The sequence below is a fragment of the Plectrocnemia conspersa genome, unplaced genomic scaffold (genome assembly GCF_051122295.1).
Source record: "Plectrocnemia conspersa isolate PC_06_02 unplaced genomic scaffold, ASM5112229v1 ptg000006l, whole genome shotgun sequence".
Classification (NCBI taxonomy): Eukaryota; Metazoa; Arthropoda; class Insecta; order Trichoptera; family Polycentropodidae; genus Plectrocnemia; species Plectrocnemia conspersa.
In genome coordinates, this window is record NW_028277170.1 from 21,824,593 (window position 1) to 21,838,665 (window position 14,073).

Here is a 14,073-nt window from a genome sequence, read left to right on the forward strand (position 1 = left end):
AGTTGCTGCACAAAATTGTGCAACTAGTTTAATTGCTAATTAAAATTTAAGCCACAAGATTTTATTTTCCTATAGGAGATTGTGGCAGACTATTGAATAGGGGACGTCAAAGTTTTCAACACATCGATGGAAAGTTTTTTTACCAAATATGCATACATTGCATGTTTTATAATTTTTTTAATAAAAATATGTGATATCTGAAAATGTTAAAATTTATGATGTTCTTGCTGCAGAAATATAAGCAAATCCTACTCAAGAAACTGAACCACTACGATTCAATAGTGTATAAAACATTAAAAAAAAGCTATCGAAATATTTTGAATCAAAGCCTTCAAAATATTTGCTAATGTAATTGAAAACTTAACCGAATGGCGAAAAAAGCATTTAAAAGCGACTTTTTAGTTCAAGACATTTATTTTTGTATTACCTAATATAAATAAATAGCTAAAATAAAATGTTTATATTTATTTGATTTAAAACTTTCAGAGATTGATCAATATTGCTTATAAATAGCCTCTCAGGTTCGTTTAATATTTTAATCAAGTAGGTACTGGTACAACATCGTTTAATTTCGAGTGTTATTCAAATCTATGAGCATCCTCCAAAATTCTATTGCTTACCTGTTTGTATTTAGAAAACAATGTCAATACTCTAAATATATTAGGATCTCATTGAAATAATCTTAGAATATATTATTATATACCTCAAAATAAATACTTATTACGCAATGTTATAAGTAATATATCTATAATAATAATTTATGGAATTAGTAGCTTACACTTGACTTTTATTTATTATCATTTGAGTCTTGAAAATAATTAATTAGGCTTTTTTGGCTGAAACTTGATCATACATTTAAGTAAGACAAGTTGTAAAAGGAAATTTGTGACACGTCTGCGTATTTCATTAGCAAAGGAGTCGATATTTTTAGTAAGATCTTTGCCGAAAACACGCTTATGAACTTTTTCATTAGACTCTGACAGCACAAAGGACTATCTTTTGTCCGCAAAACTATAATGGACAACCGTGCCTAATTTCATTACTACATGGAAAACTCGATATCCAACTCTCAACAAATGGAATAAGTTTGTGAAACAACAAAATAAAATCTGCTTGACGAAAATTAACCGTAATAAATACCCTGATCCCTTGCGTAATTCACGACTAACAGAATTTAATAAAATATATATATATATATATATATATATATATATATATATATATATATATATATATATATATATATATATATATATATATATATATATATATATATATATATATATATATATATATATATATATATATATATATATATATATTTATTTCAAAATAAATTATTATTCCTTTATATTTCGGCAAAATGTTTTTGGCATCATCAGGAGATTTATTATTATTAATATTTTTATATTTTCATCGATTGATAATAATGCAAGAGTAAATTTATTTACTCTTTTCATTGTAGAAAATGATCTTTCTACAGAAGCACGTGTCACCGGTATGTTGAAAATTAATTTGATTGAATTGAATACTTTTGTTAATATATATTTTTAATAATTTTTAATAATCATATTAATAATGCAATTTATAGATTTTAAATGGAATTTTTGTGACGTATATATATAAATAAGTTCACTTTTCAGCCGCATAAAATTAAAAAAAATATATACGAGCGTTGAAGTGATATAAAAATCGGTTCTAGAAAATTCTTTTCATATTACTTAAATTTAGGTGTACGAGAGATTTCACACCTGCCTGGCTATTGGTATGGGAAGGCGGTAGCTCCCACTGCGAGTCATGAATACCAAATGGTCTGAGAAATAGACAGATTCAAAACGTCATCCGCATAAACGGTTGATGACGGGCGACTGTAAGCACGAGCACGAGTAACGGCTGAAGTTCTAGGGCGCATGCGCAACCAATTCGATTCCAGATAAGCAATTCATGGCGCACGCGTATCGACTGCGTAAGACCCAGCCCATCCACGTTGCAATCGGCTTTAGCCGCTCTCTCGCTGTGGTTGTTTGTAGCAGTAAAACGTTTCAGTAAAATTAAAAAAAATAATAAATGATATAAATATTTAATTTTAAGAATTGTTTTACAATCCTTAGGCATGCGCCGCATCTATTGCATGTATGGATCACACGCCACTGAGTGCGAATGCGATGTAAAAAAAGTGCAAAATATAGAGACTGTAACTCTTAAGAAAAACGCGATCTAAATCACGTAATTATAATATTTTTTTTTAAATATATATATATGTATATTTTAGGTCATTTTTTGGTTGAATCCTACCGTTAAAAATGAAACGTATCATAAAAATTATACAGCCTTCACATTATCATATTTGCATATTATACGATGTATCTTTTTTTTATTTCAATTTATACAGTCCCCTTTTTAAAACAACGAACACATCTATGCATAATTTTGTTGTGCATATGCATTAGATGATGATGGAAATGTGACCTGATTTTTTAAAATCTCAATTAATATTATAATTTTACTATATATTTCATTCATCAAAATATTCGATTTGAAGTAATTGACAAAAAGTTGTAAAAACAAAAATGAATGTCAATTCAAAGTCGTTGACATTTTCATTATAAGTGTTTTTTCAGTAAAAATATTATGATGGTAATTTATATATTATGCCGATAAGTATTTCCAAAGTTAGAAGCATGAAACTTTACAAAAAATATCAAAATTTAGATATCTTAGCATTGATTTGCTTGAAATTAAACCATCAAAAATTACTAGTAATAATAACTGCTATTGATTTACTTATTTTATAACTTATTCTATAATTTATAGAATTTAATAAAAAATATATCATTGCAAAAATATGTCAATACGTCTCATTTCAATGTGTCCGTATTGACATATTTTTGTCACACAAAAATTGTCAAATATATTTCACTTTTATATTTAACTGCTTAATATTTTTCGCAAATTTTAAGAAAAAAATTGTATAATTATAGGTAACGTAAGTGTATTAACTAAATTACTAATATAAAAAATATGTTTAAAACATAATTTTTTTAAATAAAAAAACAATATCATACAGATATTATTTTTTATATACATTAACTTATTATTCAATATACATATATGTGTATATTGATCATCTTTGATCAGAACCCGATTCTTTTGACATATAGATAACATAGAAGGAGGTGAGTGTAAAATTATATGCTTATTTTATATAAGATTTGATTATTATAATATGATTTCCGCACCAAAAGCTCCACAAACTTTTAGCCCAACGACAGATGATCTACAATAGCAGAGTGAAGCTCCAGTCGACCACAAGCAAAATATTCAAGATTTTTTAAGAACGATTAAGAAATCGACGAATCGAGGGAAGTCGGTAGCTTACATACTGTATTTTTATATATTACTAATATAGGTAAACAAATTAAAACAAATATTTTATGCTAAAATTAATAATTAAAAAAAATATTAATATTTATAATCATTTTATATATAAAAACATAAATATATGTTTATTTGACCTTGAAACTTTTTTTACATATTAATAACATTAAATACATATTAATATTAAAAATCGATTGATGATTAATTAATAACAAAAATCGATTGATGATTAATTAATATCTATGGATTTTAGAAAACATTTATAATTGACACACTAGCAATGATTAATCATATCATTATTTTTAATTATTACAACCAACTTTAATTTATATTTTTATCATCTTTTAGAAGTGTATATGCTTCTATTAAAATTAAGACGTATTTTTTTTAATCTATAGAATTCAACACTCACGATAAAATTTTAGTTTGTGATCGAAATTGATTTGATTAGCTATTTAGTATATGCGAAAGAATAAATTAATATGTATAATTAATCTTAAACGCTCTTACATCAAATAATACTTGTTATGTGGATCAATAATCGTTAATTGAGTTAAGAGTCCATGATGCTTTTATGTGACATGTTATATTCTAACGTCGAAAGCTCAGCTTTAAAATAATTAAATATGTATTATAATCAAAATACAATTTATTATGAAAATCATTTATAAAAACGTTTTCACTACATTTTCATAATAGTCTATATTTAATTGTGATACATAATAGATATATTTTATTTCTGTGAAAAAAATTTTTTTTTTATCTATTAATAAAAATATTATATGAAGTTAAAAAACTACATTTATAGAAAGAACAAATCAAATATTGAACATAAAACAAATTTAATTTGTGATTTTATTTAAAAAAGCTTTCGCTTAAGCTGAGTAATATTTCTTTCTACAGAGAAACTCGGAGCAAAGATGAATGAAATAAAAATGAAACAAATGTTTATTTTAGCTTGAAAGCAAATTAGACTTGACAGAAATTCAAGAGAGGGAATACCAAGTCACTCGAGGATTGAAACATAATGATATATCAAATTATAATTCCATTATTTTCGTTTTGTAAAAACAGAAAAAAAAAACGGTAATCGAATTAAACATATCACGTTTTCGTTCTGTTTTCATATTAAATATCTGTACATATGAGTTTACGAGGAAGAGTATCTAAAAGTAGAGTAAAAGCGCTCGTAAAGTTTGCGTTGAAAAATGTAAATGGAAACACGTATCAGTGATGCTTAACCTTTCCGTGGTAACAGCCTAGTTGCATTGAGATTTTTACCTCGACATTATATAACTTTACTAATTAAACCTATGCGTTGAGTAGCACAAGTATGAAAGTAGCATTTCTAAATAAATTTATGATCGCGCGATTATTATAAATAATATATATTGATATAATAGGGTAATTTTAGCGTAGTAACATATTAAAGGACAGTTTTATATATGCCCTCTAAGTTTAAGTTACTTTTCATGTAATCGAAAAAGCCATCTACATATATATGTTTTTTTTAGATTTGCTCTGAATTTTTACATATATTATTTATTCATTTATGATAAAGATAAACAACTCACCGTCAGTTGGCGTTGTCTGTTGACCCGAGTTAACTTTAGGCCTTTCTTCTCCAGCTACTATTTCTTTCGCATAAAATCCTTTATCTCCATAATTTCTATCTTGCAAAATATCGTTTTCGTCGACAACGTCGTCGTTCGTTTCTTCGGTTTTCGGTGCATCTTCTGAAAATAAATAAACGATCGTTTATTAATATTAAGTATGATTATATTATTATTCGTTTGCAAAAGATATTTTCAGCAAACTGTTTATATGCTTTGCTTAAAATCAACGATATGCACGTAAAGCCATTAGCTTCTCGGATACTGACATATTTAATGTATCATTAAATTATATGGAAACGTTTTACTGAACAAGTGAGCGGCGCCGGCATCGTCACGAACGGCAACATTGTTGTCGTTAATTTTAACGACGTCTGGTGGGTCGCGAAAATGTTTAATTAGATATTTGAACAATAAAAAATAAACAAACATTCGTACTTAAAATGTTCGTAAACGAGTGATATTCGGATCGTTAATATACGGGGCTAGTAAAAATAAAAGCGAATTGTTTTTAAATCGGTTGCCAACACTGCCTTTGTTTCTTCTGTGCGAAGTTGTTTCCGTTTATGGCAATCGCGTTATGAAAAGGTAGAATGTGAAATTGTGTCATGAATTTAAAGTAGGATCAAGTGACCTATATGATTTGAAATAAAAATATGTAAGAAGGTGACTCGTGACTGCAAGTTAGATATAACGCGTCTTTAAAAAAACATTTTAAAATTATTCACAAAATGTTTAAAAAAAACGAATTTACATTATTTTAATATTTCGTATTATTTTTATAAATGAGTTAAGTGTGAGTTTTTTCAACCGCTGTCATCTATGATTTACGAATGCATACAAAATAATTCGTTGGAATAGCAATAAAAGTGTTTCGCTGGTCCTTCGACACTCCAATAATACGACATTTCTATGAGCAGGAAATTTGCAAGGCAAACACTCATGACATTTCCTTGAAATGTGCCTCACATGGCGTCTTTTAATTAAATGCTCAACATAATAACCAGGAGAGGGAGGGTGATATCTTAGTTTTAATTGAACAATTGTTTGTGTTATGTGTAATAATAACTAATTTTTACTGACAGTTAACATGGTAGTCCTCGAGCCCTGATGTTGCTATGTCAATTTTCATTAGTCCGATACCGCAACAGTCTAAAGCAGTGTTCCATAACCTTTTCGGTATCGTAGGCCTCTTAGAAAGTGTTTAAAATTTCGTGTTTCAGATAACACGTTAAAAAAATCAATTCCTGTAATTAAATTTTAATATCAAATAAACTTATGTTAGCATAAAAAAAATAAAAGATACTTTTAATTGATAAATATATAATAAAGTCAAAAACAAATTATGTATTTTTTGCTCGTGAATATAAATCTATTTAGGTTTTATCGAATTTAAGAGTCAAATGCATCTCGTCAATGCAGAAAATCAAATTTAAGTGTGACTTATTGTAGGATATTTAATTCTAATGCTAATCCAAAATCCAGAAAGTTTTTTGGTATTTAAATATTATTTTGAATTGTTGTCACTAAATAAGTCTAAAAGCTGATCTATTTTCATAGATGAGAGGCTATTATCAGAATGATTCATGATGGGATTGAAAATCCTTGAGTTATTATCGCAAATAATTTATGAGTCAATATCCATTTTTAATTTATCATTTTTTTTTGTTGTGCTACAAATTTAATATTATTTAGAAACATCATAAATATTTTTAATATGCCTTTCAGAACATATAAACACATTTTTCTTAAAAGCAGTAATTTTATCATTCACCTTGTGTAGAATAAAAAATATAAAAAAAATAAGTGAGTTTCACCACTCAATTAGTGTCATTTAAAAAATGCTACAATTTCATTTTACTGTCAAATTATTATTTTGATTTTATTGTCATCAAAATTTTTATTCCTTATTGTAGGATATTCAGTTCTAATGCTAATAAAAATCTAGAAAATTGCTTATTTCATTAAATATTGAATTGAATAATTTAATAATGTGATCTATTTTTACAAATAAAAGGCTACAAATAAAAGGTCAGATTGATTCACAAAAGTAGTTATTTTCGCGTGTTTCCAAATGTGTTTCGTTTAATATATATAACATATTCACGTTTAAAATGTACCTAGTTCAGTCAAATCTACTGTATTAAAATTTAAACCTACTGAGTTACGAGTGTTTAAATTTTTATACTTGTCGCCATTTTGCAAAAAATTGACACGTTGGATTTTGCTAACGAACATATACAGGATGCTTAAGAATTCTATACTGTCACAAAAATTCAACTTTAAATATGTATAAATAAGCTCACACTGACCTTAACTATATTGCAAGTCTTATGAGCGTATGTATGGTGGGTCGATCGACTCATAACACTAAATGTGTTTTGAAAAAAAAAACTTTTTTTTTAATTTTTAATTTTTTTTTAACGGCATCCTAAGTATATTCGAAAGCTCTATTTCGTATCAAAAATTATAGTCTATATCTTTAAAAAGAACCAAATACGAGCGTTAACTATATGCCAAGTCGCATAAAAGCTCGTTCGGGGGCCCGGTCAATTTATCGTAAGACTCGTTTTTTATTAAAAATTGTTTTTAAATGCAAATTAAGCTTCTAAATACTTTTTGCATACGCCACTTTCAGTAGGATTTGATTTTGCAAAGTTATGACACTTTAAATGTTTACGTTGGCCGCCATTTTGTAAAAAAAATTATATATTTTTTTCATACAGAACGTATAGGGGGTGCTCGGTAGTTCTATACGATACTAAAAATTTAATTTTTAATCTTTAAAACCAAGCAGTTAAGAGCGTTAACTCTTCTGAAAGTCTCAAAATGGCTCGTATGGGGGTCCGATCGAACTGATACATCGCTTGTTTTGAAGCTAAAAACTATTTTTTTTATCGGCTCGGTAGTTCTATACGATACTAAAAATTTAATTTTTAATCTTTAAAACCAAGCAGTTAAGAGCGTTAACTCTTCTGAAAGTCTCAAAATGGCTCGTATGGGGGTCCGATCGAACTGATACATCGCTTGTTTTGAAGCTAAAAACTATTTTTTTTATATTTTATTTGGATGTAGTTTAGGATTCTAAACGTTTTATTTTAAGCAATCTTTTCGTTAAAATTTAAACCTACTGAGTTACGAGTGTTTAAATTTGTATACTTGTCGTTATTTTGAAAAAAATTGACACATTGGATTTCGCTAACAAACATATACAGGACGCTTAAGAATTCTATACTATCAAAAAATTCAACATTAAATATGTATAAATAAGCTCACACTGACCTTAATTATATTGCAAGTCTTATGAGCGTATGTAATCGGAAGCAATGATAATGTTTATGTATTATAAAATAAAAAACTCACTTTTCACCCTCAGAGCCCGTTGACGGGAATTCAAAATTTGAAGATTTCATTACTGTTTATCTTGTTTAATCAATGTATTCTTCTAACCTTCAACACATTATGTATATATTTAATCTTCATAGTTATAACACACCTGGTTAATTTGCAATCCGATTATTTGTTTTCAGTCAAATCGAACAATACACATAACGAATTAATGAAAATTATTGTCGCGTAGCAAAATTTTGTTTAAAAATAACAATTATTTAAAACTGTTGTCATGTTGATGTCGGCCATCTTGTTTTATATTTGAATACTTGTTTTTCATTGGTCGAAACAACCGAATGAATTACCGGCAAATTCATTTTTATTTTTAATAATATATTTAAATATATTTCTTTTGTTTACACTGTTCATACAAAGCGATACGATTTACAGAGATTGAGCATATAATGTTTCATTTTAAATTTGTGTATATAAATAAATATATATATATATATACAAATTTATTTTACAACATTATTCTAGAAAATAATCTCCACATATTGTAAGATACAACCTTTTAATCTCACATTTGTAAAAAATGACTGTCTGTGAGTTAAGATATTCAGAAAGGAATGTTTTAACCTCAACGCACGATTTAGCAATATTCATTTGAGCTTTCTAAAGTAGACTTTAGATTCTTTGAAGACGAAAATAAATTTAAAATAATGTTTATGTTATTGATTCTGGAAACCAGATCCAATCAAAAGTGGGATATCTATAATAGATAATTTCGCAAATTAAAAAAAAAACAGTTAAGCTAATAATAATAGAAAATAAATTAAAAGTGCTGTAATATATCGTAAATTCGTTTGCAAAAGACCCACCACTCCACGGTAATTTTTGACGCCCCGCAATAATTAATTATCCGGCGCTCGTCCGACGTGTCAAGCGTTGGCGTTGTCGATGAAAATTAATTGCTCGTTTTGTGAAAACGGCAAAACAATTAATTATCGCGTCGTTTAGCGATCACGTTAGCGCATTTGTACCCTCACTATCGGAAAGTATATATCAATTTCATGTCGTTAATTAGCGCTTCGATATATGTATATGATTGTAATTAGCGGAATTTGTCATTGAAGTACTGAAATCTTTGAACACTATTATGAACTTAAAAAAAAATATATGTTATGCGTCAATGACTTGGGAGTGACGTTTGAACAGAAATGGAGATTTTGTATGCATTTTCGATAAGGCGTCGAAGATGCACAGCTTTGTTATGCGGAGCGCGTGTCACTTAAATAATTTATTGCCGATTCACGTTTTGTACGACAAGCTAGTTCGTCTAGAATCCAAGTGAAGCGAAGTACTCCTTGTTTATAAATTTATAAAATATATACGGGTCGTATTCGTATTTATATCCTAGTGACTTTTTGCTAGGAGCGGTGGGATTCATTACATTATATTTTTAAGTTGCTAAGGAGCAGTGTCGACAACCCGTATGCCAACTTATTACATAAAAAATAATCACGAACTATTAATAAAATTAGCATATTTAATCGCTCTGAACTAATCTATATAAATGGGTCTAAAGTATAAATACATTTAACATAAAATTGTTAACCGAAATTTGCTTTTGCAAGATTTGAACCATTTTTTCTGCTAAATCAACAAAATTAAAAGAAGAATTTAATACTGCTAACCTTAAAGAGTCATAGCTGTATTTAGTTTTCAGACTAATACACAATTACGTGGACTAACAATATTTAAATTTTAATGTATATCATTGAAACATACCAAAAAATAGGCTATTAAAGAAACATAACATACAAAATAATAATTTAATTTTAAAGAGCTAAAATGTCAAAATGCTCTGAAAATTTTCTTGCAACTAATTTAATATTCACATCATCTCCGTGGATTTATCATAAATTGTACCAGGACTTTAACTTTGCTAAAATCATTACATCTCTTTTCAGAATCTTCGATTTGAATTTCAGACACGTATCTTTCGGTATTGAATGTATTTCATTTTAACGTATCAATACGTTTATCCTTGAGATCATGGATCATAATCAACCCTTGTTTTTAATGCAAAAATACTGATTTTAATTTATTTTTCCTTATTGTTGACATATAAATGTAAATTGCCTAAATCTAGCTTTTATTTCTAAAAATTAAATGAATTTTTCGGGTATAGTTTTTAATTATTTGCTTTTTTATTTAACTCAATTTATATTTTACTGGTTTTGTACAAAACCTAATAAAAATAAAAAAAATTTGAACACATTGACAAAACTTATTGCACAGTTTTGGAATATATTACAAATTAAAAAATGCATCTTGATTAAAGTCTCTCAGTGTCAAAAAATCGTTTTTAATTTATTAGGTTCAGTAAAAAAGTTAATTTGAAAAGATATGTAATTAAATTTTTTTAGAGAAAAATAATATGCGTTGTTTGGTTGAAATAGTATATTACTCCTAGAAAATTCATCAGAAAATATAAATCTAATAATAATTATAAAAGGATATTGAGATTAAAGTCTAAAATAAATTGATTAATTTTACTAAATCAATTAGTATCGGCCTTTAAGGGTCTTAATTTTTATATTTATAACATTGTGCAATTTCCGCTTGAAAAGCAATTTATAACCAGTTCAGTTTAAAAGCCAATAAAATTTATTTCCTTGAAGTAATTTGCTACCATCTGCTTCGGAAGAGATCAAAAAATCAGTAAAGGTTGATCTTAAATTATCACGTACCAAAATAAATTATATTAAAGTAACCAATTTGCTTATTCGAACGCAATTAATTTTTATGAACATAAAAAAAATAATTAAATATTACAGGCAAAAACATACCAATATTCTCATTTAGTGTTTATTTTTCATCTGTGGATAAATTGAGAAACAAGTTTAATGTGATGAGTGATTCTGACACACCATGAAAAGCAATTTTTATATAAGAGACAACAAATCAACTGAGAAGGTTTTAAAATAGTGTTTTACAAGGTGTAAATTTAAATGTATCACAAAATAAGCAAATTTTATCTATGATAAATTAATAGAATCAAAGCTAAAATACAATAAAAATTTAAGGATTTAAATTTGATAAAATATTCGCGATATGTGCCGTTATCATAAAAAAATTGTTAAAAAAATATTATTAAAACACGTTTAGTATATTTTATTTTTTCTATATTTAAATTTTAAGTCAGTTAAGCTTTAGTTGTTGATATATGAATACGTTTCTTATTATATCTGTGATGGTGCATGTCTAGACATTAGTTGGCCATACACGCGCGGATCTTTCCGTCGCACGGTGGGGTCTGGGCGGCCAAAAGTCGATTATGAAAACGCAGGTAAAACAAAAGATTGCTCTATAAAGCTGATATTTGTACGAATGACAATCAATGATTCCTACACCTCCTGCATAGCACTAGCGCCCTCACAATGGGGCGCAAAAATTCATCCCTTCGAGTGCACGCATCGTTTCTCAGCGTCTATTGGACAATTATTATTATTTTATTTATATACAGCTAAAAATGCAAACCATTGATTGTGATATAGTAGAGTAGTGTAACAATTTAAGAAATACTTTTTTTTTCAAATAATAATACATGAAAAATAAAAAGTTTTCTTTCTGTAATGTATTTTTTAACTCTTATTTCACTAAGAGCACTTATGAAATCAACTAAAACTGAGAAATAATTTTGGTCTTCCAGATCGGTAAAATATCGCACAGTACGTCGCGGATGCCTGGCAGACAAATCCGATCGTGTATGGTGGGAAAACACACAGTCTGCCCGCTGTCCGATATTTAAAAATATATAATTCACACATAATATTGTAACCGATATTTTAGCAATATTGTATAAATATATATTTATATAGCCCATATTTATTCACTTTTATAATATTTATTCTTTTAAAAATCGGAAACTATGCCAAATAAAAAGATTTGTAAAGTGTTGGGTGATATTATAAAAAAGTCAAGTAGCAAAATTTACCTCGAATCTTGGGCTCATAAAATCAAGAAACTTTGCTGGAAGGTTTCATCTCATCCACCTTATTCTCCAGACCATGCTCTTTTGATGCAACAGTTCTTACACATAAAAAAATCAAAATGAAGACAATATATAAAAAGTCCTAAACAATTTATGCTCATGGAATAAAAATAAATTTACATAAAGGTGAGAGAAGGATATATATTTAAAATATAATTTTTAACAAAATAAAATTAAAAAACGACTATCTAATATTTCATGATAGCTAAAAATAAATTAGATAAAATAAAGAGGGTTTTAATCAAGTTTTGTATAGCTGTATTAACCGCATTGCGTTACAACAAAAATGTCGTATCACAGAAAAGAATCTGTAAAGCAATGTTCAAAATGTCACGACTAGATTGAGCCACGAACGTGATATGAAGAAATATGGAAATCACAAGAATCATAAACTAGTTTGTTTTGAATATCTTATAAGGAACGACACTAAGGATATGAGAAGCTGTAAAAAGCGCTTCTTGGTAAACCAGAAAGAATTGCTCAGTTTTCCCATTGTGTTTTAAACAGCTTTTGTGAAAATATAAATTTTTAAGAATATCATAAGTTTTCAAATCTGTATTAATTTACAAGTAATGTATCTAATTAATTTATACAAATAAATAAATATTGTATTAAATAATTGTATGGTAATATATCACGTAGGTGTATCGGTTACATAATAATAATAATGATGAATATAATAGAAAAATGATATTTGCTTTTAAAACGAGGAGTATAATAGATATATTCTTGTATGGCTTTGACAGTTAATCGAGTGTAAATTAACTATGCTCGGAATATAAATTTTATCTTTCGATATTCGATAGAGCCTGTAATTGCTATTTTAATATATGATACGCTAGGCTTAGCTTGAAAGTAATACAGAAGATCGAGTTTTATATTTATGAAAGTGAATACTTTATTGAAATATATACGAGGAATATTATTATATGATTTTAACTTGTTAGATATACTGAATTTACTAGACCTCATTCGTATCAATGTTGTAAGTTTAAAATACCCTCATTGATCCACATTGATCCATACATTATAATTAACATTACAGTCACAAACAAAATGTATAATTAATTCTCGGCGGGATCTTTTGTCATGGATATACAGTAAACCCCCCTATAGCGTTCCCCCATATAGCGTACTTTTTGTTACTGTCTGTTCCTTGACTTCGCTAGACGTATTCTGTGACGAGCGAAACGTTTCTTATTACATTATTACAACTGAAGTCGAAATAGCACGTGCTAAAAATATAATTGCTCCCTACATTAGAATTTATAAACACAATTTAATAAATATGTAAGCTACCTTGATTATTCGAAATCTAATCCAATTTAAAACATTTAACAGTGATAGTATAATTGAAAAAATCCTGTAACATTATTCGACATGCGCTCTCGTTTTCAATCTAATTTCTACGTGTAACATATTTCATTGTGGCGTTCGTGTGGAATTTTTATTGGAAAATGCTACCTAATAATAAGAATAAGGTAATCTTTTATGATTCTGTACTCCTGGTTTAAATTAATAAATATACGTTAATTAAGAGTTGAAAATAATAAACAAAAACAGGCTTAATCGTTCCATTTTATCAGTGAGAGCTTTCTTAAAAATTCTAAAGATATTTTAATCATCGGTATCTCAAAGTGTATTTAATTTACAGCATAATAAAATTATAATCCAATTGATCATTACATAAAA

General features: G+C 27.5%; 1 protein-coding gene across 4 annotated transcripts in view; it reads right to left on the reverse strand.

The window, feature by feature from the left end:
* Positions 1-14,073, reverse strand: part of LOC148234521 (uncharacterized) — a 175,259-nt gene that overhangs the window by 89,920 nt on the left and 71,266 nt on the right. For 3 of the 4 annotated variants that reach the window (XM_088187468.1, XM_088187467.1, XM_088187469.1), the window contains exon 3: positions 4,953-5,114. In XM_088187468.1, coding sequence (XP_088043594.1) covers positions 4,953-5,114 — 162 coding nt within the window. Of the gene's footprint in view, positions 1-4,952; positions 5,115-14,073 lie in introns of those variants that run through there. The other variant, XM_088187470.1, reaches the window with a different exon arrangement.